Source organism: Mesoplodon mirus (assembly GCF_964341445.2).
Source record: "Mesoplodon mirus genome assembly, chromosome: 9".
Taxonomy (NCBI): Eukaryota; Metazoa; Chordata; class Mammalia; order Artiodactyla; family Ziphiidae; genus Mesoplodon; species Mesoplodon mirus.
The window spans coordinates 101813233-101839703 of NC_138985.1; the positions used below are offsets into that span (position 1 = coordinate 101813233).

A 26471-nucleotide genomic window follows, 5' to 3' on the forward strand; every position below is an offset into this window, starting at 1 on the left:
AGGTCAAACAGCTAATAGATGGCAGAGCGGGGGTTTAAGTCAAGCAGTTTGGCAGAACAGACTGTACTCTGAGCCACCAGGATCTACTCCCTCTCCAAATGCTGAAGTGCCCCAAGAGCAAAGGGAAGGTCTGGAACCAGACAGGTGAATGAGGACTAAAGCCAGGGGCTGTCCAAGGGCAGTGTCAGTGAGTAACAACAAAAAGCCCTGTTTTTAGCAGCAATGAGGAAACAGAAAACAAATATGGGATCTGAATCTGGTCAGGGGTCAAATCTCCAAAGAGATACTTCTGCATAAAACCGTGACCCTAGAAGACTACATATCCTTAGTGAAGGGAGGCCAGGAAAGGAATCTGCTTTGCAAAGAAAGTCAGCAAGAAAATTTGCCTGTGTCAGTGTTAGCTTTAGATGGAAAGGAAGAAAACTTCCACTGAGAACTCATAAACCACTCAGGCCTCACAAAAGTTAATTCACACTTCCTGCGTGAGAATTAACTTGAAAGACTCACCATGGCAGTTCCCAGAGAAGCAAACACAAATCCCCCCTGGAAGGAATTCCCCTTCAACTCGGGCCTCAAAAGAATTTCCACAGGTAAAGTTTCAGCAAACATGGGCTTACAATCAAATAAATCAGAAACAAGACACCATGAGCAAAACCCAGCAAAAACAATCAGTCCACCAAAGACAACAAACATTAGAGTTCTTGGATATAAATATGCAATATGTATGAAGTGTTTTTGAAAGTTAAATTGAGTATCAAAAGTATGAGTAAGGATAAAGAAACTATAAGAAACTGGACAGCCACATGTAAAAGAATGAAATTAGAACACTCCCTAACACCATACACAAAAATAAACTCAAAATGGATTAAAGACCTAAATGTAAGGCCGGACACTATAAAACTCTCAGAAGAGGGCTTCCCTGGTGGCGCAGTGGTTGAGAGCCCGCCTGCCGATGCAGGGGACACGGGTTCGTGCCCCGGTCTGGGAAGATCCCACATGCCGCGTAGCGGCTGGGCCCGTGAGCCATGGCCGTTGAGCCTGCGCGTCCGGAGCCTGTGCTCCGCAACAGGAGAGGCCACAACAGCGCGAGGCCCACATACCGCAAAAAAAAAAAAAAACAACTCTCAGAAGAAAACATAGGCAGAACACTCTATGACATAAATCACAGCAAGATCCTTTTTGACCCACCTCCTAGAGAAATGGAAATAAAAACAAAAATAAACAAATGGGACCTAATGAAACTTTTTGCACAGCAAAGGAAACCATAAACAAGACCAAAAGACAACCCTCAGAATGGGAGAAAATATTTGCAAATGAAGCAACTGACAAAGGATTAATCTCCAAAATTTACAAGCAGCTCATGCAGCTCAATATCAAAAAAACAAAGAACCCAATCCAAAAACGGGCAGAAGACTTAAACAGACATTTCTCCAAAGAAGACATACAGATAGACAACAAATACATGAAAGGATGCTCAACATCACTAATTATTAGAGAAATGCAAATCAAAACTACAATGAGGTATCACCTCACACCAGTCAGATTGGCCATCATCAAAAAATCTACAAACAATAAATGCTGGAGAGGGTGTGGTAAAAAGGGAACCCTTTTTGCACTGTTGGTGGGAATGTAAATTGATACAGCCACTATGGAGAACAGTATGGAAGTTCCTTAAAAAACTAAAAACAGAACTACTATATGACCCAGCAATCCCACTACTGGGCATATATACCCTGAGAAAACCATAATTCAGAGTCATGTACCACAATGTTCATTGCAGCTCTATGTATGATAGCCAGGACATGGAAGCAACCTAAGTGTCCACTGACAGATGAATGGATAAAGAAGATGTGGCATATATATACAATGGAATATTACTCAGCCATAAAAAGAAACAAAATTGAGTTATTTGTAGTGAGGTGGATGGACCTAGAGTCTGTCATACAGAGTGAAGTAAGTCAGAAAGAGAAAAACAAATACCATAGGCTAACACATATATATGGAATCTAAAAAAAAAAAATTTTTTTTAATGGTTCTAAAGAACCTAGGGGCAGGACAGGAATAAAGACGCAGTCGTAGAGAATGGACTTGAGGACCTGGGGAGGGGGAAGGGTAAGCTGGGACGCATTAAGAGAGTGGCATAGACTTATATATACTACCAAATGTAAAATAGATAGTGGTAAGCAGCCGCATAGCACAGGGAGATCAGCTCGGTGCTGTGTGACCACCTAGAGGGATGGGATAGGGAGGGTGGGAGGGAGACGCAAGAGGGAGGAGATATGGGGATATATGTATATGTATAGCTGATTCACTTTGTTATAAAGCAGAAACTAACACACCATTGTAAAGCAATTATCCAATAAAGATGTTATAAAAATAAATAAAATAAACTATAAGAATGAACCAGGTAGGGCTTCCCTGGTGGCACAGTGGTTGGGAATCTGTCTGCCAGTGCAAGGGACACGGGTTTGAGCCCTGGCCCCAGGAGATCCCACATGCCACGGAGCAACTAAGCCCATGTGCCACAACTACTGAGCCTGCACTCAAGAGCCCACAAGCCACAACTACTGAGCCACATGCCACAACTACTGAAGCCCGTGCACCTAGAGCCCATGCTCCACAACAAGAGAAGCCATGACAATGAGAAGTCTGTGCACTGCAACAAAGAGTAGCCCCCGCTTGCCGCAACTAGAGGAATCCTACACACAGCAAGGACGACCCAACACAGCCAAAACTAAAAACAAACAAACAAATAAATAAATTTATATATATAAAAAAGAATTAACCAGATAAATTTGAAGGAAAAAACAGAACCTTCAGAATCAAATAATATAATAATTAAAAATTTTAAACCACGATAGGACACAGTGCAACTCAGACAAGGCTGAACTAGTGAACTGGGTGAACAAGTGAAGCAATTCCCCTGCATACAGCAGAGAGAATGAGAGAAGTTAAAAGACATAAAAGATAAAGTAAGAAGATCTTAACATATGTCTAATCAGTTCAGAGAAGGAATACTTGAAGAGATCATGCCTGAGGAGCTTCCAGAATTGATTAAACATAAAGCCTCCCACTCAGAAAGCACAACAAATTATAAGTAGATTAAATAAATATAAATCCACACATAGATCTTAGTGAAACTGCAGCACCAAAGAATGATGAGATATTTAAAGTAGTCAGAGAGTAAAAAGAGATTACCTATCATGATGGGTTGAACTGTGTCCTTACAAAAATATATTCGAGTCCTAACTCTTGGTACCTGTAAATTTGGAAATACGGTCTTCACAGATGTAATCAAGTTATGATGAGGTCATACTCAATTAGCTTGAGCCCTAATTCAATGACTGGTGTCCTTATAAGAAGGAAATTTGGACACAGACAGAGACACATGGAAGAAAGCCATGAGACAGCAAAGGTAGAGATTACAGTAATGCAGCTATAAACCAAGGAATGCCAAGGAACACCAAGGACTGCTAACAACCACCAGGAGCTAGGAAGAAGCAAGGAAGGATCTTCCCCTGGAGTCTTCAGACAGAGCATGGCCCTGCTGACACCTTGACTTTGGACTTCCAGCCTCCAGAACTATGACAATAAATTCTTGCTGTCTTAAGTCACCAAGTTTGTGGCAATCTGTTATCGTAGCCCAAAAAAACTAACACATTTATACTGACAGCTAACTTCTAAATAGAAGCAATGGAAGCAGAAAACAATGGAATAATCTTTGAAGAACTGAGAGAAAATACCCAATAAAACTATCTTTCAAGAATGAAGATGATATAAAAACACTTTCAGACAAACAAAAAATACATCTGCCCCTAGACTCTCACTAAACTAACTTCTAGAAGATGAACTCAAAGGAAAATGATCCTCATGGAAACATATGAACAAAGGAATTGTGCGCAAAAACAAAATGGTAAACCTAAATGTCCATCCGCAGATGAATGGATAAAAAAGATGTGGTACATATATACAATGGAATATTACTCAGCCATAAAAAAGAACAAAATAATGTCATTTGCAGCAACGTGGATGCAACTAGAATTATCATACTAAGTGAAGTAAGTCAGAAAGAGAAAGGCAAATACCATATAATATCACTTATATGTGGAATCTAAAACATGACACAAATGAACCTATCTATGAAACAGAAACAGAAACACGGACATAGAGACAGACTGGTGGTTGCCAAGGGGGAGGGGGCTGGGGGAGGGATGGAGTGGGAGGTTGGGTTTGGCAGATGTAAGCTTTTATATATAGAATGGATAAACAACAAAGTCCTACTGTATAGCACAGAAAACTATATTCAATATCCTATGATAAACCATAATGGAAAAGAATATCTAAAAACATGTATATACATGTATAACTGAATCACTATGTTGTACAGCAGACATTAGCACAACATTGTAAATCAACTATACTTCGGAGAGTTCCCTGGTGGCCTAGTGGTTAGGATTCCGGGCTTTCACTGCTGTGGCCCACGTTTAATCCCTCGTCAGGGAACTGAGATCCCACAAGCTGTGTGGTGAGGACAAAAAAAGAAAAAAACAAAACAAAACTATACTTCAATATGAAATAAATATTGATTAAAAAAAATTTTTTTAAACCAAAATGGTAAACGTTTAAATTTAAACAAATATTGACTGTATAAAACAATGTTAATTTCTAACTTCTGGGATTAAGAAAATAATAGAAGCAATACTTACACAGCACATCTTACATGACTGGCATTGTTCTGAGTGTTTTACACACATTAATTCTTTTAATTCTCAAAATAACACTCTGATATAAGAACTATTATTTTTATCTACTTGATATATGCAGAAACTGAGGCACAGGACGGCTAAGTACTTTTCCCAAATTCACACAAGTAGTATATAAGTTTGAATGGAACTAGTCAGAATTCAAGTGTTCAAGATTGTTTTATTGTTCAGGAGAATGATAAAAGGTATTGATTAGCTTAAGTTGTTAAACTAAGGTATATTAAGTTACAGGGTCTGTTTTCCAGGGTAACCACTAAAAGAACAGAAATTCACTATGTAACTTCCAAATTAGTAGATGAGGGGGGGAAAAATCAAATGTGGAAACATCTAAGAGAAGAAGATCAAAAAGAGAAAAGAAAAATAGAAAAAGCAAGTCAAATAGCAAAAACCAAAACAGACAGTAGAATAAATTAATTCAAATGTATAGGTAATCACAACAAATGGATAAACCACGATATTTAACTTTTGATTAAAAGAGAAAGATTGTCATACTGAAAAAATAACCAGTTCTACAATGTTTACAGGAAATATAACTAAAATGTAAACAAAAGAGCTTGAAAGTAAAATAGTGAACAGTAGCTTAAAAAAAAAGCTGGCATAGTTATATTAATATCAAACACAACAGACTTAAGGCATAAAAGCATTACTAGAAATAAAAAGCATCCACTTTCTATTACTAACAGGCTCAATTTAACAGGAAGATAAAAGTTTTAAACTTCTATATACTTCATAATAGTTTTTAAATATATAAAATAAAAATTGATGGAATTACAAGGAGAACCGACAAATTCATAGTGAATGTTAACATACCTTTCTGAGTAGCTGACACAAGAAGCAGACAAAGAAACCAATAAGGATAAAGAAGATTAGAAACACACAATTAACACACTTCATCTAACACCACATCCAAAAGACTCTGCATACACAGAATTTTACCAAAACCATGTACTACACCCATAAAGCAAGCCTCAACAAAATTCGAAGAATCTATTATATAGCCTGACCACAGTGCAATCCATTTAAATTTAAATTTAAAAACTAATTTTAAAATACACTTAGAAATAATCATGGGTCATCTAATCTATGAGATCAAAAAAGGAGAAAAGTTTGTTCCTCTAAAAAAGAAAAATATTAGCAAAATTAATAAATCTCTGCAAGATTGATCAAGAAAAAAGGGAGGGAGAGAAAAAAAGATTAGAACTGTAAAGGGGGACAAAATTAAAGATGGTATAGACACTAAAAGGGATATATTACAAGTAACTTTATGACAGTAAATTTGAAAATAAATAAAATGAACAAACTCCTAGAAAAAATATCAAGTTGACTCAAGGAAAAAACAGAAAACCTGACTGGTCCTAAAACAATTATAAGAAATTGGGTCAGCAGTTTAAAATCTTCTCAGGAATTAAACATCAGGCCCAGAAATTTTTAGACACATGATCATTCAGGAAAAAAATAATTCTAATTTCACAGGATTTTTTCAGGATAGGAAAAGAATCCATCCCAATCTTTTTTTTTTTTTTTTTTGCGGTACGCGGGCTTCTCACTGCTGTGGCCTCTCCTGTTGCAGAGCACAGGCTCCGGATGCGCAGGCTCAGTGGCCATGGCTCACGGGCCCAGTCGCTCCGCGGCATGTGGGATCTTCCCAGACCGGGGCACGAACCCGCGTCCCCTGCATCGGCAGGCGGACTCGCAACCACTGCGCCACCAGGGAAGCCCCCAATCTCATTTTTATGAGGCTAGGAATTTCATAATATAAAAACCAGGCATCATTTATACTGTACACCTGTAACTTATATAATATTGTACGTCAACTATACTTCAATTAAAAAAAAACAGGCAAAGACAATATGAAACAATTATAGACCAATCTTATTCAAACGTAAATGCAAAAATCTTAGACCAAATACTGGCAATACAAAGTTCACCATCATGTGCATATGTGCATGTGTACACAGGCTACATATGACTTAGGTCTGGGAATGCAATGGACTTAACATTAGAAAATTAATGTAAATCACTGCGTTAACAAGTAAAGGAGAACAAAACATTGGCTCTTAATTAACATAGAAATAGCACTCAATAAACTTCAATTTCCATACACAATTTAAAAAAAAAAAACTCTTGGCATACTAGGAATAAAACTAGAATTGATTAGCAATGCCAAAGGTTCCAAACATTCACACATGCTTAAGGAAAAACATTTTAAAATTACTCCTTTTAAAATTAGGAAAAAAAGAAGAAAAGAATAATCTTCCAGCTATCACCACGTCTACTGAGCACAGTACAGGAGATCTTAGCCACTGTAATAAGACAATAAAAAGAAATAAAATGTGTAAGAACTGAAAAGGAAAAACAAACTGCTATTCACAGATATTAATTTCTATACAGATATCTAGAACATATAGATAACTATACAGATAATTCAAATAAATTATCAGTAGATTCTGAGTTAAGATATTTTAGTAAAGTTGCAGGATATAAGATAGAAAAGTCAATTGCATTTCTACACATCAGCAGGGAGAAAATACAACAACAAAAAAATGTAACTAGGGATGTAATGCACAACATGATTAACTATAGTTAATGATGCTGTATGGTAATTTGAAAGTTGCTAAGAGAATAAATATTAAAAATTCTCATCACAAGAAAAAAAATGGGTAGGGGTAACTATATGAGGTGATGGATGTTAACTAAACCTATTGCAGTAATCACTTGGCAATATATACTTGTGTCAAGTCATTGTGCTCTATACCTTAAACTTCTACAGTGTTTTATGTCAATTATCTCTCAAAAAAGCTGGAGAAATTTTTTTTGAAAAAGGAAATGAAGAAGGTAATAAATCCCTAAAGAAAAAAAAAACTAACAAAAGATATACAAGACCTTAATGGAGAAAATTAGAGAACTACTGAAAAATATTAAAGAACGTTTAAATGAGATGCTATCACATATATGAATAGAAAGTCTTGGCATCATTATGATGTCAGTTCTCCCCAAACTGATAAGAGACAATGCAATTTCAAGTTAAAAAAAAATCACAACAGAGTTTTTTGTGAAAACCAACAGGCAGATTTTAAAATTTCTAAAGAGGAGCAAAAGACCAAGAGGCAAGACAATTTGAGGAAAAATAAAGCAGGGATTTGCCTTATCACATGCCTAAACGTACTGTAAAGCTCTTCTACATGAGACAGTGTGATGTTGACACAGAGACACACAGACCAATGAAACAGAAGAGGCCAGAAACAGACGGGTGTGTATTTGCTAACTCAACACCCGACACAGACAGCATTGAAAACAGGTGCAAAAAAGACGGCCTACTTACAAAAGTAGTACTTAGCATCTAAGTCTGAAATTAAGCTATAAAACGTATTCACATTTTGCCAAATCTGGCTCAGTTTTGGTGGGTTTAAAAATCGACTGACTTCTGGAAACGAATGGTAGAGATGGCTGCACAACAATGTGAATGTGTTTAATGCCACTGAACCTTACACTTAAAAATGGTTAAGATGGTAAATTTTATGTCTATTTTATCACAATTTTTAAATTTTATTTTTTTGCTGAGTAGAGTTTAAGACTTTTTTTGTTTTTTGCTGTTCTTTCGTCCGTAAGAACATATCTTTCTAAAGATGTAGAGTCGAATTACAACGTATTAAACAAATCACTTGGAATATTTCTTCTCTATTAGGTTTATCCTTTATCCCATATATATTTTGGTTCATTTGTCTCATTTTGATTTACTTTTTTTTTTTTTTTTTTTTTTTTTTGCATTATGCGGGCCTCTCACTGTTGTGGCCTCTCCCGTTGCGGAGCACAGGCTCCGGACGCGCAGGCCCAGCGGCCATGGCTCACGGGCCCAGCCGCTCCGCGGCATGTGGGATCCTCCCGGACAGGGGCACGAACCCGCGTCCCCTGCATCGGCAGGCGGACTCTCAACCACTGCGCCACCAGGGAAGCCCTTGATTTACTTTTTGAATACTTCTTTTTTACTTTTTTTATCCGAACATTTTATTTTTATTTTTTTAATGGCTTACTTCTTTCTTTAAAATTTTTTATTTTATATTGGAGTATAGTTGATTAACAATGTTGTCTTAGTTTCACGTGTACAGCAAAGTGATTCAATTATACATATACATGTATCTGTTCTTTTTCAAATTCTTTTCCCCTTTAGGTTATTACAGAATATTGAGCAGAGTTCCCTGTGCTATACAGTAGGTCCTTGTTGGTTATCTATCTTAAATATAACAGTGTATACATGTCAATCCCAAACTCTAAATGTTTTAAATATATTTTTAAAAAGTGGTCTTCGGAAAAACTGGCAATTCATCTGCATAAGAATGAAACTGGACCTACACTTCACCACACGCAAGGAGAGGTTAATACAGTTCTTAAAATGTTAAAAATTTTAAAGAAAACTCAGGACAAATATTTTATGATCTCAGGATAAGGAAGGATTTCTTATGACACAAAAGGTATAAAACCTCCAAAAAAAAAAAAAGAAAAGAAAAAAAGTATAAAACTATAAAGGAAAGGATGGATAAATACTTCTCTTCATTAACAGGTATCATAAGCTGACAGGAGTTCATTTATTTTCAACACACATTTAAAACTCAGAAACTTGAAGAGTTCCAAAGCTAACTAATGAAGGACACAATCTTTCCCCTCAACAAAACAGGCAAACTACAAGCACAGACATTTCACAGCAGAAGAAGCATAAATGGCCATTGAACATGTGAAGAGACACTTTCCCTCACCAGGACTCAGGGATATGAAAATGGAGACCTTATTTTACACCGAAGACTAGAAAAGTGCAGACGTCAGACTACACCAAATGTGAGGGAGACATGTCACCACAGACCGCTAAATGGGGGTGGGAAGCAGTACAATCACTGTGGAAAAGAATCTGGCATCCCCTGGCAGAACTGAGGAGGGACCAGCCTACCTCCCAGCAGGCGCACCCCCGAACACCTACCCCAAGGAAGCCTGCGCACACATGGCCCGGGAGGAGCGTTAAGAACAGAGCCCTGAGAGAAGCCTCCAGGCAACGGTCCAGAGTAGCTCCATTCAGATGAGGTTCAAGGACAGGAGAGACTATCTGTGCTGACAGACGTTCGAACAGTGGTGGTTTACAGGGTGGGCACTGACTGGAAGGGGGCAGGGGGGGACCTTCTGGGTGATGAAAATGATCTACAGCTGGATCAGAGCGTTGGCTACGCAAGCGTATGTACCTTCCTCGAAACTCACTGAACTATATACTTAATATCTGTGCATGTCACTGAGTATAAATTTTAACTTAAAAAGCCTCAAAAAAAAAAAGAGAAAGAGAAGGGGGGACGTAGATAAAAGCTGGTTATGTGAGCCACTTAATCTTCTGAAGGGGGATAATTTGTTTCACATGCTTCACCAGTAGCAATTTGCACATAATTGCACCCTAAGCACAAATTTATTTTATCCACTCAAAAAACGGGCTCAAATTCTCTTCCTGGCAACACATTTTAGCAAGTTTAATCCAAGATATGATAGGCATTTGAAAATAAGGCTACCCAGGACTTCCCTATTTACTCTCAACTGACTAAGTGAAAATACTAGGACATACTTAGGAAAATAAAAAAGGCTGAACAATAAACAGTAGTTCAGCTGTATGACTTTACAGGCAAAGGCTGTAAGTTTCACAAATGATTGCCTCTTGCTTTTCTGGACTAATCCATGAGGATCTATTTACATGATCAATCCCAGCATCAAATAATTCAGAACTTACTTGGTACCCACCCCTTCTCTCCCCATAGCTCCTCCGTGAAAAAAGAGGAAGACGGGGCAACAAGGGCACCAACCACCGGCACGACCATCGACCTCCAATTTCGCGCACGGAGCTTCCCGCCTCCTTACTGTGTGTGTGTGCGTCTGTGTATGAAGCCCATCAAAACTAAACCCTACTGTGTCTAAACTTCCCGTACCACACACAAAAGCCCAGGCACAAAGCAGACATAAGTGACATATTTCATACCCGTCTCTTGCAGGATTGCAATATGCCTCTTCAATAAGGTCCATTTTTTGCAAATCCTTCCACCTGCCTCCATCTAAGACTTGCCATCGATATGGCAAATGGAAATGAACTCTACTGCACCTATCTGAAATAAAAATATAAAGAAGTGAGCACACTGGCAATACACAGCCTGGCCCAGTCCCACGGTTCTCAAGGGGTATGGTGCTGCCTGCTGACCTGGGAACATTCTGGAAATCTATGAGGGAGCCTTTTTTAATGCAGTCATACCTGAGCATTTAGATACCAAATACTATGCATTTTAGGATATACACTTTCCTTTTATGTCTCCCTTGTTAATAGGACATTAAACACACTAAACTGATTTTTTAAAAACTGTGTGTTGGTGGGTTACATTATGTATGAATTTCATGTCATGAGATAGATGGTCGAAGGCTCCATGTCTGCAGGGGCAGTCTGTCCGTGCATTACTGCTATACACGTGACACTTGGATGGGGCGTGGTCACACCAGAAACGGGAGCAGGTTCGTCTCTACCAGAACCATCCCAACCCCAGCAGGTCCTACAGCAGGTGGGTCAGCAGTGTGGTTTCAGCCCACCTTGATCTTTCTGGCTGCTACGTTACTCACCCCTCCTCAACACACCCCACCCGCCGAAGGCATTATACACACAGCCCGGGTCTACGGTTTCCATCCAACTACTCCCCCATGCCTTCCGTGTGCTCCCGGGGCCTGGACCTCCTAGCGCCTCCTGCCCGCCTTGCCTTGGCTCATGCCAGCCACTCACCTGGAACGCTGCCCGCACCCTCCCTCTACCTTTCAACAGACTGTGAGGTTCTGGTACATCCTGACGGAGGAATGTTGTGAGAGGAAAGAGAGACAGGAAAGAAGAGCAATGGGAATCTTCACACTGACACCTGCAGGATTTATACTATTAGGTAGAAAGATACACAGGTGTGGAATGCCTCTATTTGGGTAAAAGAATAGAAAAAATAAGATTAGTGATACTCGGACTAAATACACATGTATGCACACATTATTACTTGCTGCGGGGTGGGCGGAGGACTGGGTGGCGCAGCACAAAGTTATGAGGAGAGATTTGTTTTGAATTTTGAACCACAAAAATATATAGTCCAAAAAATTAAACATCTAGTTAAGTGAAAAAAGATACAAAAGAGCGTTCATAGAGTGCACCTGTGTAAAGAGAAAGACTAAACATACACACTTGTGCTTGTATAAAATCTTGACGGAAAAATACTCAAGGAACTAATAATAATGACTGTTTCTGAAGGGAATCTGGGTGCTGGGGAAAAGGGTTGTGATGAAGACATTTCTTACTGACTGTCTTTTGTACATTTTGAATTCATCTTGCAAAATAATAACAGTGAAGCATGGCTAACTTGACACCTGAAAAAAATTAAAATTTTCTAACATCGTACGCAGTCTTTCAGGCAAGTCTTAATGCCACTTCTTTCCCAGAGACTCCACCAGGGAGCAATGGGGTGGCAGGGACCGGGGAGGAAGTGGGGAGACGGCCTGGGCTTGTCGAAGACCAGGCCTGGGGCCAGGCCGACAGGGCTTAGAGAACAGGAGGGACCCCAACCAAGGAAATCTCTGCCAAGTTCAACCAGGCTGGCAACAGCCCCACTGGGGAGTCAGGATGTCCTGACCTGTCCAGAGTTAGGGCAGGGATGGCTCACACCAGGCCAAATGGAGTCCTCTTAGACTCCTGACCAGGGTTGTGGACAATAAAGTGATAACCAGGGGCTCGACCTGAATAGATACGGTCACAGCTGTGGTCCAGAGGTCCCGACCAAATAAGATTTCTTGTTTCCTCCTAAGGGGCACGAAGGGAAATGAGGAGGAACGAGTGTTCAGTCGCTCATCTATACAGTCCAGCACAGGTGACTCCTGGACAACCTGAAGAAAGGCTCTCCCCTTAAGAAGGCACCTGTCAGGGTAGGAGCACCACCCACCCCTCTCCAGGCTGACACTTCCTTGGGAAGGACATAGGGGCCAGGGGAAGGCACTGTGAGGCCTGAGGCTTCTAGCTCTTACTCCGACCTGAGCGTGGAGCCCATGCTGCTCACAAGCCGCAAGGTGCCCTGAGGAGGAGGATGCCACGCAGGCCACTGCAGCCGTGAAGACGGCAACAGCAGAGTCCTAGCTCCGCGCTGGGTGTGTAAAGCCCCTTCTCTGCTACATCTTTCCTGGTCCTTCTGTTCCCTCTCTCAGTGTCCCTCCCTTCTTCCAATGTTCCCCACCTCACTGTTGCATTCCCAAGTCTAGGTTTTCTAGAAGGTTAGTCACAGAAACCAAATCAAATTGGCAAAGTACCCACATCCACATCCCCTTTCTCCCTACTTCCCTTGAAATGACAGACCACAGAGAAGAAGAAATCCAAAAGCACTGGAAAATGGAAGTACCATCAAAAGACCAGAATTACTAAAGAATTCCTAAAAATATGAAGCAGTAAGAACCAAACCAACAAAGAGAGGAAAAATACATGCAGAATATGCAGAAGAGAGCCACCCCAGAAGTAGGAAGGAGCTGGGGGCTTCACAAACTCAGAGTCAGATGTAACAAGGAGCAAGAAAGACACCCGGACAAGAGCCCTGAGAGGAATCAGGACCCAGTGGAGCAAGTGCCCCATCAGTGCCTTGCTTGTGCCCAGCAACCTTGTTCTTTGTGCCATGGAACACGTGGGTGTGGATATAGGGGCTGGAGAGAGAAGCATGCGAGAAAGCCATCAAAGCCCCCGCCATGACCTTCGAACATACGCTAGCAGCCCCCGCAACCAACCAAGCAAGACTTACCGCCTCTTCCCCATTAAGCCTGGAATCAGAATCGGCCTCCCCCAGTAGGCACAGGGATTTGATTACCAACATGGGCACACAACCAAGAGCCACCCAACACACGAGGAAAAATAACACAGACAGGCAGCTAACTCACACAGAAGAATCAACCCATAAGGAAATAATTTTTGGAGAAAACAGATCAAGAGAAACAACCAGACCTAAACATAAAAGCTAAGCCTATAAACTTCTGGAGAAAAAAAAAGAAACAAAACATAGGAGAGACATTTTCCTGGGCCTGGAAGAGACAAAGATTTTTAGGACACAAAAAACACAAACTATTAAAAAATATATTAAAATGGACATCAACATAAAACATATTCTTCCAAAGATACTGTAAAAAAAAAATGAACATGAAAGACACAGACTGGGAGAATATATTTTCAATACCTATTATCTGACAAAGACATGAATAAAGAATATTCAAAACTACTAGAAGTCAATAATAAGAGATCAAACAACCCAATAAAAAAATGGGCCAAACAGTCACAAAAGACCACACGTTGTATGATTCCATTTATATGAAATATCCGGGCAAACCCAGAGACATAATGTAAATGCCAGGAGCTGGGGGGAGGAAAGAATCGGTAGTGACTGCTAATGATTATGGATTTCTTTGGAGGTGATGAAAATGTTCTAATATTGACCATGATGATGGTTGCACAACTCTGACTATATTAAAAACTATTAAATGGGTGAATTGTATACTATATGAAATATACTTAATATCTTAACAAAACTGTTATCTGCCTGTAAAATAGGCAAAAGATTTAAACAGATACTTCACAGAAGATATACAAATGGCCAATAGGCACATGAAAATAAATGTTAAATATCATTACTCATCAGGGAAATGCAAATGAAAGCCACAATGAGATATTACTCATTTGCCAGGATGGCTAAAATTTATAGGACTGACAATACCAAGTGTTGACAAGGATGCAGAGCAACCAAAACGCTCACACAGCTGGTGGGAAGGCAAAATACATCCACTTTGGAAGACAGTCTGGCTGTATCTCATAATGTTAAACACACATTTATCATATGATCAGACATTCCACTTCTAGGTCTTTAGCCAAGAGAGGCAGACATACATCCACATAAAAACTTGTACATGAATACTGATAGTATTCATGTACTATTTTTTATTTATAAAAGCCAAAAACTGGAAACCCAAATGTTCATCAACATATAAATGGATAAACAACTTGTAGTTAATCCATGAAACAGGAGAATACATGCTGTATGATTACATTTATATAAAATTCTGGAAAACACACATCTACTCTACATCAACAGAAAGTAGATCAGGATTGCCTTGGGTCGGGAAACTGGGGGGTGAGGATCGACTGTATAGGGGCATAAAGGGAATTTTTGGAATGAGAGAACTGTTCCGTATCTAGAGTATAGTGATAGTTACGGGGGCAAACATACTTACCAAAACTCAAGGGGTATACTTAAAATGGGTGCATTTTATTGTATGTAAATTATAACTAATAATGTTTATTTTTAAGACTATATACACACACACACACACACATATGTGTGTGTATATACAGCACATATTCCTTGACCTAGTATTCCATTTCCAGGAATCTATCTATGGAAATACACATGTGTACTCAGATGCTCAAGGGAAAAAAAATCACTCTAATCAAATACTACACAGTTGTTTTTAAAATCCTGGTAGACATACACATACATACTAATGGTAGAAAAAATCTCAAGGACACACCATTAAGTAAAAGAAGGAGGTTATATAATGTGCATGTTCCCATCTGTTGAAAAATATGTGAAACAAATATGACCACACGTCACGTGTTTACCTTCAGAGAAGGCTGAAGGAAGACTTCAGGCTTTACTCTGTATCATTTCACTCTTTTACAAAGTGAAAGTATTCATGAATTGCTTGGGTGGTTTTTAAAGACTGAAAACAAAACAGGAAGTTTTGTTTTTTGTTTTTTTTTAAAGCAGAGTCACCAAATTTGAGAAGGAATCTTTCTTCAGTCAAAGCCCAGGACAGCAGCAAGAACAAAGGTTTAGCGAAAATACAGTCTCACACCCACACCCACACCAAGATTTGCTACTTCTGATAAAAGAGAGAATGTGGAGAGAAACCCCAAACTTAAATAAATACTCATCCCCCAAGAGTGAACACAGGTGTCTCCTCCTGAGGGAGGGCGTACCTAGGTTCTAAGGTATCTCTGAGACTACAACCTCCCTCCATAAGGGACACTAGACTGGGCATCCGAGTGCCTCTGCAGGTCTCTGACCTCACGCTACGTTGATCAAGGGGCAACACTTGACACTCATTTGCTGCATGAACCACACAGTCATGCTCCCCATCTACAGTTTGATTTTTAGAAACTCAAGTAATTCCTACCACCCTCAACTCCTCAACAAAATCACTGAAGTCCCACCAGCTCACAATTACGATGGCGTGACCCTCTCTGGACAGGGGTGGAGAGAACCTCGAGGGGTGGTGTCAGAGCAGAGCTCTGGGAAGCAGAAGCAGTTATCCCACCCACAAGTGGATGAAGGGGTTTCCCCTGACTCACCTCGAAAGGTACAACGTTTCCAGATATGGAACAAGCAAATCTCATCACTCTCCTCTTGGTTGGCAGTGTCTGGGGACACAGAGTCTGCATCTCTTCTTTCTACAAAGAAACACTGCAAAGATGTATCACCGATGCTTCTGACATGGGGTTGGGGTAGTTCAAGGTACAAAGGAGAGAAAAAAGGATTCATTCATCCCCCTGCATGAGGCAAAAGTGGGCAAGGTAACCTCACAAAATCTTATAAAGTTCTGGATGAAAGCACCCTCAGACACACAGGTGGGCCCTCTGCTTTTTAGGGAGGCATCAGGGAGCCCAAGGTCACAGGGCTGCTTGCCAAATTCAGGACGTCATGATTGGGGGCTGGGGGCGAGTCTTTTCTCAACTCTGGCTGTGCACCCAATTCACTAGGAGACCTGTTTAAAAACAGAAGTGCCCGGCTCTACCTCAGAGTGACTCAATCAGAAGCCTTCAACAGTGGGACCTGGGACACTTTTTTAATAGGGGGGAACCACTAACCAACACATTTTCCTTCTGTATCTATGGATGTGATGAGCCCAGAGAGCAAGTGAAGGCTGCATTTTATAAACTAGATTTGATTGCAAAAGCAAATATTTGTCAATGAACTATTAGAATCGGGTGCCACTACCAAGAAAAAAATAACAATAAACAGAAAGCCCACAATTCAAAATGAAACCTAATTTAGGTTAATTATAAAAATTGTAGGGACTTCCCTGGTGGCGCAGTGGTTAAGAATCTGCCTGCCAATGTGGGGAACACGGGCTCGAGCCCTGGTCTGGGAAGATCCCACATGCCGCGGAGCAACTAAGCCCATGCGCCACGACTACTGAGCCTGTGCTCCAGGGCCCGCGAGCCACAACTACTGAAGCCCACGTGCCTAGAGCCCGTGCTCCGCAACAAGAGAAGCCACCGTAATGAGAAGCTCACACACGGCAATGAAGACCCAACGCAGCCAAAAATAAATAAAAATAAATAATTCTTTTAAAATATTGTAATATAACAAGAGCGTGCAAGTGCTCTCAAAGTTTACCTTTACTAGAAGTGCTTCAAATGAGCCGTTACCTAATAATTACATTTCGGTGGGCCCCAACTGCCACCATATAAGCATATAAAACTCATTAGCAAACCCTCCCTATCTTGTTATTCATCTTCCCTTGTTTTATAGGCCCCTCAGACAGCCACAGGCTGCACCTTAAAACCCACACCTGTGGAGCCTTAGAGCTGGCTTCCCTCTCCCCCCAGGCGCAGGTATCCTCCCCTCCCTTTCTAACAAGGCCATAATCCAATTGACACTTTTAACAAACTATTTAAAGCAAAACCTGTTTGCTTCTAGGCTTCTTACTGTTGAAAGAAACTAACCAAAAATAATTGAAGAAAATGTAAAGAAAAACCATATGACAAGGACAACTTTCAAATATAAAAATCAGGTAAGATTAGAGTGATGTTTGTTTGCTGGTCATCCTGGCACTGGTATTTTAGTAAGCGTTCCATTAAAAATCCTAGATTATCACTACGGCTAACAAGTGGCGGGGGGAGCCACGGCTCACAGTCACCAAGGTATAACCAGGGCCCAGGATGGTGGCCAGCACATGGCCAGGACTCAAATTTGTTGAATGAGAAAATGGATCATCAGAATGGCCAGCCAACAGCAGATACTGTGAAAATCCAAAGGACACCAAGGCATCACAGCCTCCCTGAGGGACCATGGTATTCACGTCCCAACCAACAGGTACTCAAGAAATGCTTATTAAATAAACAATCTCTGCTCAAAATTCCCCCATTTGCCTGTCACTAAGCCTGATATTTCTCAAAAAAAATTTTTTTACAAGTGTCCTGACAGATTCATCCATTCAACAAATGTCTCAGTGCCTGCTGTGGTCCGCACTGTCTAGAGACGAGCGGTGAACAAAGTCAATCCGCAGTGACGAAAAAGATCCATTCATGTCAAGAAGAGAGCTGAGATGAAAATATGCTTCATTCAAAAATAAGTAAGTAAATAAAATATGCTTCATTCACTCATTAAAAAATATATATCTAAACAGAATGCAGTGCAAAGGATGGCCCCAGAGTTGTACAGCACGGCATTAACTCTGGGGTCCCTCACTGGAAAACAAGCTCTCCAGGGGGGCAGAGGGAAGACTGGATAGGGAGAAGCAGCATCTCCCATCTCTGTGCAGATGAGGCCCAGAGAGAATTCACCCACCCTCGACACCAGTCGGCATTTGTTTAGAATGTCTTGCTCGTTCACAGCTCTGATTTCAATTCATCTTCACAGTCCCCACTGGCTAGGAGGGGATGGCCAACTTCATTTTACTAGAAGCAGCACAGACTTGCCCAAAGTCACACATGCCATTTAGCGGTCAGCTGGCATCCAGGAGCCCCAGCCCAGAGCCTTACCGGAAGTCCCCCGTGAATAAGAGGGAGGAGGCGGCACTCTGATGGAGGGAGAGCTCTCATTCTTGATGTCATGAGCATTTCTGTAAATGGAAGGCAGCCTGCTCACCAGCTCTGACCTCATGCCCAACTTCTCCAGTTTTTCCAGGTTCTCAGAATTAGAGAAATCATGGGATCTCTTACAGCCAGTGCCAAACTTGCATTCACCCTGTGAAAAATACTGGCAGATGTGGAGTTTGACACATTGCTTTTTAAAGGAACAAGAGCCGTAGGGTCCATGTCCTTTGTTGTAATGAAGGCAGATCTGTTAACAGAGAAGGGAAAACGACAGCCGCTTAGAAAGGCCTCACACACCACCACCTCCGTACTGAGCCTGCTACTACTTCCTACTAGAGGAAGAGGTTCCTCCGGAGACCTAGCCAAGGCTGCGATCCCGTCGCGACACCGGTCGCACAGCTCTGAGAACACCCCTCACTCTAGATGGACGCCGCGAGCACATGCCCTTGGTAAATGGGACCCGGGGAGGACAGCAGACTGCTCAGAACAAGCCCCTCCGCCGGGAAAATCCAAAGAACACCCAGCTGATCAGAGCTGCTCCCTTCACAGGAGACAACGTTTCGATGTAACTCACACAGCAAACCTTACACGCTACCTACCCCCGCCCCCACTGATGCACCAACTCTCTCTAACCCAGGGCCCCGTTTCTCCCAACACTTTTCTTCTCCAATTCTAGGTCAAAGAGGCTCTGAGGGTTTAAAGTATCTTCAAGAAAGCCAAATACAGCCCTTTCATTTCCCAAGTGCAAAATGAGACTCAGAGAAGTTAACAGGCTTGCCCTGGGTCACACAGCTGTCTAACACACCTGGCACGTACAGTACCTGCTGGACTGGGTTGTTGGTAAGGTGGGGCTTGAACGTGAATCGACTGTTCCTTTTCCTCTACATTCCACGTTCTTGGAGGTGAGAACTAAACCAGAGACCATCAAGGGCCCACCCACTCAACTCACAGGCATTACACTGAACAGAGGGCTACAGAACCCAGGCCCAGGTCAGCAGGGGGTCCATTCTGGAAATGGAAGCCCCGAGGGAAAAGCTCAGAGGGAGCTGGGCCCTAACCTTGATCCTGCCACTTACAAGCTGTCTGACCTTGGGCAGGCCACTCACCAGCTCTGAGATTCCGTTTTTTAATGCCCCCAATGGGAATAATGCCACCTACATTGCTGGGCTATTGTGAGAATTAAGTAAGAAATATTCCAAGTGACTCATACAATGTCTGGAACACAGTGGGTGCTCAACTCATGGTGGTGGCCCCCAAATGGTCGACTGATAAGGGGGCTAGCCTGAGAGCAGCGGACCTGGCAGGAAAGCCGCCCTGGATCCGCGCTTTTGGTCACAGCCCCCATGTGCTGGCGCTGTGTCCTGAAGCACCCCACACACCCCAGGAGACAGAGGCTGCACATTCCAGGCCGGTCACCTGCTGATTCAGTTCTCATACCACTAACGAGGTGATCACTCCAAAAAGTTAATGCCTCCCCTCCCAACACAACCTCGCCCCAACTCCTGCCTGTAACACAGGAGGCTGTATGGCTGAGCCTCCACCTTCGCATTTCTCTCTCCCCTCCCCCTAAGTCCAGGTCGTGCCGACGTACACACTGTGCCCTGACCAGGTAGGCTCCCCGCTCTCTGCCTCCCCTCTTCCCACACCTTCATCCTTCACTCACCCTAAAGCACCCAGAGCAGGCACCATCTGCTCCAGGGCACCTTCCCCGGTGCCCAAACTGTGCCCCCGAGACCGAGACCAGAGCACCAACTCCTGCTAAAGCACGTACAACAGCACCTTGCTATCATCCGCCGGTGACACCATCCGCTCCTGTCCCACCCAGCAGCTGTGCCCCCCGGAAGGGCAGAAAGGGTCTTTCACCTCCTTACCACCAGGGCCTCGTCTGCACCGGATCATCAATAAAGGTTAGGTGAATGAAATCTATACTAGTTTTCAAAAGGCAAAGGAAAACACTTGATACCTGTTATGTGCCAGTCATTTGCTATGCAGCACCTTTCTCAAATGGGAGGTTTCAACTGAGTAATAAGGAAGCACTGTCATTAAAATATATCCATCTAATCCCCATTGCCTCATCCAAGAAGCAGTGCCAGAGCATCCCACAGAACCTGTGCTGGCCACAGAACGACCGCTCAGATCTGCCACAGGGCACAGGCAACCCTCGGCCCAGCTGCTGCCCTTTGCAGCCGCCCTCTTTACACAGAGGGCGCCCCCAAGGGCTGCTCTCAGCCAACGACCAGGCAGGTCGTTCTGGGGAGACACAGGATGCCAACCAACAGGGACTTTAGCTCAGAACTTTTCGCTGGCTGGGCAGAAGCTTCCTGAGAACGGCACTGCAGTCAGGGTCTCTTCCTACCGGATCCCTTTCCTTCCCCTTCTCCTGCCACAGATGTCAGAGCACCACCACCACCTGAAGGCTTCCCCACCTTCTTCTGCTCCCTCCCCAATAAATCTCTCACACTTCCAATCCCACCTTGGTGTCTGCTTCTCTTAGGACTCGAGCTAGTCCATGACCATTGCAGTGAGCTTCAAAACAAGTGGGTGGTTACTGTCCAAAATGCAGTATGAGAATTCACCTCAACCCAGTTAGAAAACTTCCCCACAGACCTCCGGGGTCTGGTGGTACCTGCATTTTTCTAAGTCCTGCTAGACAGGGAGGGGCCAACTGGAATCTCTCACTCCCTCCGCTCTGTGTAACAACTGGCTGCAGCCACTGGCCAAACGGGCTCCCCCAACCTCACAGAAGCCCTGCCAAGGAGGTACCAGCCCAACTGACATAGAGGGAAAGGAGGCTTCAAGAGGGAGCAAGGTTGGCACAAGATGGCAGGGCTAAAAATCAGCAGAGCCAGGAGCTCAGTCCAGGTCTCCCTCCAGGCACACCCCAGCGATCACAGTGGGGCCCTTGGCCTCTCTTCCGCCATGTCTCCCTATCTTCCCACCTCCTGGTCCCTCCCTCATCACTTACACTCAGGCCCACCCTCTCCTGGCACTCACCTCCGGCAAGAGCAAGGGGTCGTTCTGTAACAAGAGCACGCAGAGCTCACTGTAGCTGAGGTGGTCCACGCCGTGAGTTTTCAGCACGTGCACGTTGTGATCAGACCTCAAGTTATGACCGTTCCTACAGCCCTTCCTGCAAAGAAGCAGGGCTGGGGTCACAGTTGAAATGTCTCCCCAAAACCCTTATGTTGAAGTCCTAACTCCCAGTACCTCAGAAGTGACTGTATTTGGAGCCTTTCAAAAAGGTGATTAAGTTAAAATGAGTTCACTGGGGGGCCTAATCCAATCTGACCGGTGTCCTTATAAGAAAAGGGGATCAGGACACAGAGAGAAGACCGTGTAAAGACACAGGGAGAAGAAGGCATCTGCAAGCCAAGGTTGGTGTCAGGAGACACCAACCTGCTGACACACCTTGAACTCTGACTTCCTAGCCTCGAGAAGTGTGAGAAAATAAGTTTCTGTTGGTTAAGGTACCCAGTCTGTGGTACCTTGTTACGGCAACCCAAGCAAACTAATACAGCTGGTAAAATCAATCTTTAAGAAAAATTTTCAGGAATAGTTCCTGACATTGTTTAGAAGCACCAGAGAAAACCAGCGTGTCTATGCAACGAAAAATCATAGTGCTTATGTACAAAGGAAGAGATGGTGCCTTGCAAGTTCTAGGCCCAGGGCAGCACCTCTCAGCAGGTTTTTGATGAGAATGATGGGGCCATTCCCCCAGAGTCACAGCGTGCCAGTCTCTGGGCACTTACAGGCATTTAACATTGGCTGAATAAGTGAGTGTGGACAGCTTATGGTTACAGGTGTGTACACACACACACACACACACACGTGTGTGCACCACTACTGAGGCCCAGCCCTTTTTTCTGCTCCCCTCCTGCATTCTTTTGATCAACAAGCCCCTCCTGAACACTCTCTGTGAGCCAGGCACTGGCACCATGCCCCAGTGATCCAAAGATAAGCCTTCAAATGATCACCTGAGTCAACAGGACCCAGAAGAGTCAGGTAAATAGCATGTGCTTGACTCAAGACACTGCCATACCTATGATAAGCATCTCAAAAGAAAGCGGAACCCCCGGATCTACGCCCCCAAACCTGCACCTCCCATGGGCTCCCCCATCTTAGTAAAGGGCAACTTCCCTCCTCCACTGCACAGGCTGAAAACCTCGGAGTCCTCCAACTCCTCTCCTTCTCTCTAGTGGAGACAGAGACATTGAGATGACTCTAAAATGCTGTGGGAAGAGCAAGGCCAGCTATGCTCAGGATGCATCAGCGCAGAGAGGGGGCACCTGAGCCTGACAGACGTGGGGAAGCAATCAAGGGATGGTGCCTGGAAGGTATCAAACCTGAGCCAAGTACTTAGGGTTGAGGAACCAGGCACGGAGAGCAGGGAAGAACATTCTAGGCAGAGGGGCTTGGTCATTACAATGATGACGATGGCTACTAAAACTCATTGGGCATTTACCACAAACCAGGGTTTGCCTAAATGTTTTGTGAGTTAACTCATACTGTCCTCAACAAGCCTCTAAGGTGGGTAATACCATCCCATTTTGCAGATGAGGGAACTGAGGCTCAGATAAAAACTAATTTGCCCAAGATCACTCAGCGGGCAAGGAGCACAGCCAGGGTAGAGACAAGGCAGGCTTGCCTTGGAGCTGGGCTCTGAACCACTGTGCTCACTGCCCCCTAAGCACAGGATGGAATCGGGGACCTGGGGCCCTCCCCAGCTGTCACCAATGAACAAAAGCAGCACTGGCGATCTACTTCTGAGACAGCTGACCCTGTGGTTGAGGAAGACAAGGAACTTCGCAGGGAAAGTACAGAATGTGCGGCTGACCACACCCACACTCCCTTATGCAACCCAGAAACAGCCAGAGAAGGAAGGTTCAACAAACTGTCCTGAGTAAACCACAAGGAAGAGGGAAAAAAGAAGAAAACTCAGGATCATCCAGGTCAGTAAATACCAGATTTCCAAGACAAATAAAATCTGACCCCAAATTTTGGGAATTAGCCTAATAGGGCTGCCATCTTTATTTTACCCACTACGGACATTAACAAGACCCACCAGTGGTCCCCGTCATTAGGTCCCTCCAGCCGCCATTTATTGTGTCTGCCTTCCTCTCCAGGTGTGCCCTCCTTCAGCCCGCCCGGAGGTGCTGCCTATCCACCAGCCCCCCCTGCAGGCCCGCCTGCCCCAGGGCTCCACTCTCAGCCTCCACCCGGATCAAACCCACTCCTGGTGCTGCAGCCGTGGCATACAGTGCCCAGCAAGTCCCAAAACTAGCATCTCAGGGCCCTGGCGATCCTCCCAAGCTTCAGACCTGGATAGCTACACCCCGGGCATGCTTTGAAACAAAACCCTCTCACGCTCTCTGTCAACAGTAAGAAAGGGAAATACTAACAAAGAAAAATGAGTCATCGCCTCTCGGATCCTGTCACCACCCTCTCATCAACTCTCCCAAATTCCTCACACATACGTCCCTTCCTCTTCAGGGTAATTCTGGGCAGCTGCTTCCCAGGGACCACATCTCCCAGCTCCCCCTGCACCCAGGCAGAGTCATGAGACATCCTGTGGTGCAGGTGCCATGGACAGAAAATAGCTACCATTCCAGACCTGGCCCATAAAAACCTCCCACCAGCTCTCTACCTTCCATCTCCTCCACCTGCTCCTTGGAACCTGATACCCAGATGGCCTTAGGAGCCATGGGTTGAGGAGGGCAGAGTCTAGGTCCGCCAGCCTGGGTCCCTACATGACTGCGCGCATCAAGGTCCCTACCCCATGCTGACTATTAAACCTTACCCTTAGACCTGATGTGAGCAACAAATAATGTCTACCATGTTACGACGACAGAAAAAAGAAAAGAAACTTATTCTTCTAAATAACGGGACTAGCTTCCATACAGGTCTGCATCACATCCTCCTCTAAATAAGCACCCGCACCACTAAGATCTCTTCCTCAAACGCACACCTGATGGCTACTCGCCTGCCATTTGACGGGCCCCATCACCTTCAGGGTAAGGTCCAAATCCTTTAGCATTAACCTCATTAATCCACTCCACAAGTCTCACTGAGCACCTGCCAGGCGCAGGGCACAGAGCTGAGGGCCGGGAAAGGCCAGCCAGGGCCAAGACAGAGGGGCCCCTGCTCTCCGAGTTTTCAGTTCTACTGAAGGGATGCGCGGCCATGACGGGCGCTATGAGAAAAGTGAACAGAACAACGTGATGGAGAGGAAGAAAAGTGATGCCTGAGTCGAGTCCTGAACGACACAGCAGGCAAACCAGGAAAGGCGGTCCAGGAGAGCAGAGGTCACGGGACAAGCAAAGGCTGGGAGCGTTCCAGGACCAGAAGGGCATCAAGGGAGGGGACCAGGAAGGAGGGCCGGCAGGGACCAGTTCCCTGAGGGACACGGGGGGCGACGGTAAGGAGCTTGCATTTTATTCGAAATGCAGCAGAAGCCACTGCCGGCTTGTAAGCAAATGAGAAAGGTTTCAGAAGAGTCCTTCGGCTGCTGGGCACAGAGCCCGCCTCTGCGTGGGCCCTCACGGCCAGCTCCGGAGCCCGGGGCGCTCTGGAGCTCCAAGCAGAAGTCAGCCGCAACCCCTTTGCTTCTGGAGCTCCCTCCCTCTTCCCTCGGCCAGCGCTCCCCAGCCCCACCCCGGTACTGCCACTCCCAGGGTGTCCCACCCCCTGCTGGGCTCTAAGTCGCTCTCCGAGACCGCAGGGGCCCAGAGGACACCGCTCGACGCGGAGTCCGGCGCACAGTTCCGGGTATTCAGTAAATGCTCGATAAATGTTCGCGGAAGGGAATTCCGGGGAGAGGCCAGGGAACAGCCACCTCACTGTCGCCCCCGAATTTACGAAAGGCCACGACCGGGCAGGGAGCGAAGAGGCCCCCTCCCCTCGTCGGGCTCCGGGGCGCGGCGCCTTACCCGTCCCTCAGGAACTTGCACTTGCCGTAGAACAAGAACTTGCAGAGGTGCAGCTGAGCGCAAAGCCCCACGCAGCCTGGCTTCGGGCCCTGGTACGCGCCGCACACGCGGAGCGGCGACACGGCCAGCACCAGACGCTCGACGGCCGCCGCGCCGGCCGCCCGCCGCGCCACCGCCAAGCGCCCGCTCTCCCGCAACAGCCGCTCCAGCACGTCCCCGCCGACGCTCGGCCGCAAGCGGCGCCGCAGCTCCTCCAGCTCCAAAGCGCCCCCGGCCGCGCACAGTGCCTGGGTAACCTCACGGAGGAGAGCGGCTGGCGCCATGGCCGTCGGGCCTGGGACTGGAGGGGCGTGGGCGGTTCCCGCGAGGTGGAGACTCCGGCCGGAAATGAAACCGAAAGCTCCTCAGGGCCGGGGGGAAACAGAATCCGGCCTCGCCACGCCCCCGGCCCTCAGCTGAGCGGGGCTCGGTGCCTTCCGGCCCCAACGCCCCCGGCGGCGCTAGGCCTCACGCCCGCCCCGTCGGAAATCTGCAGCCGCTTCTTCGGCGTCCCGGGGATTCGTCGCCGGGTCCCTCAAAGTGGTGCAAGAATAAGAGTCACCACAGCCTTGGGGGCCGCGCTCGGCGTTCTCGAAGCGCCTTCGCCTGGACGAGGTGGGTGGGGCCGCCCGGGAGCGCGCGCCGCCCCTTTAGAGTCCGGGCGTCGGGAAGTAGCGCGGCTAGCGGACCCCGCACCTTTGCCCCCGGCGCTAGGCGGAGCGGCAGGGAACGCCCACCTGCAAATGGCCGGGCGGCGTCGCGGAAGCCGAACCCTGGACGACGCTCAGGAAAACCGGGAAGAGGAGCAGGGGCCCCGCCAGGGGAAAGCAGTCACGCCGAATTGGAAAACAGGCTTCAGTGTTA

At 45.0% G+C, this 26471-nt stretch overlaps 1 protein-coding gene across 1 annotated transcript in view; it reads right to left on the reverse strand.

Moving 5' to 3' along the window:
* The window catches only part of PARP12 (poly(ADP-ribose) polymerase family member 12), a 45863-nt gene extending 19871 nt beyond the window's left edge, over window positions 1-25992 (reverse strand). Inside the window, exons 1-5 of the mRNA XM_082631842.1 lie at window positions 25569-25992; window positions 21637-21772; window positions 18589-18889; window positions 16174-16272; window positions 10765-10888 (exon numbers count right to left, since the gene is read on the reverse strand). Coding sequence (XP_082487968.1) covers window positions 10765-10888; window positions 16174-16272; window positions 18589-18889; window positions 21637-21772; window positions 25569-25891 — 983 coding nt within the window. The 5' untranslated portion in view covers window positions 25892-25992. The remainder of the gene's footprint in view (window positions 1-10764; window positions 10889-16173; window positions 16273-18588; window positions 18890-21636; window positions 21773-25568) is intronic.
* Between the last annotated feature and the right edge of the window lie 479 nt (window positions 25993-26471).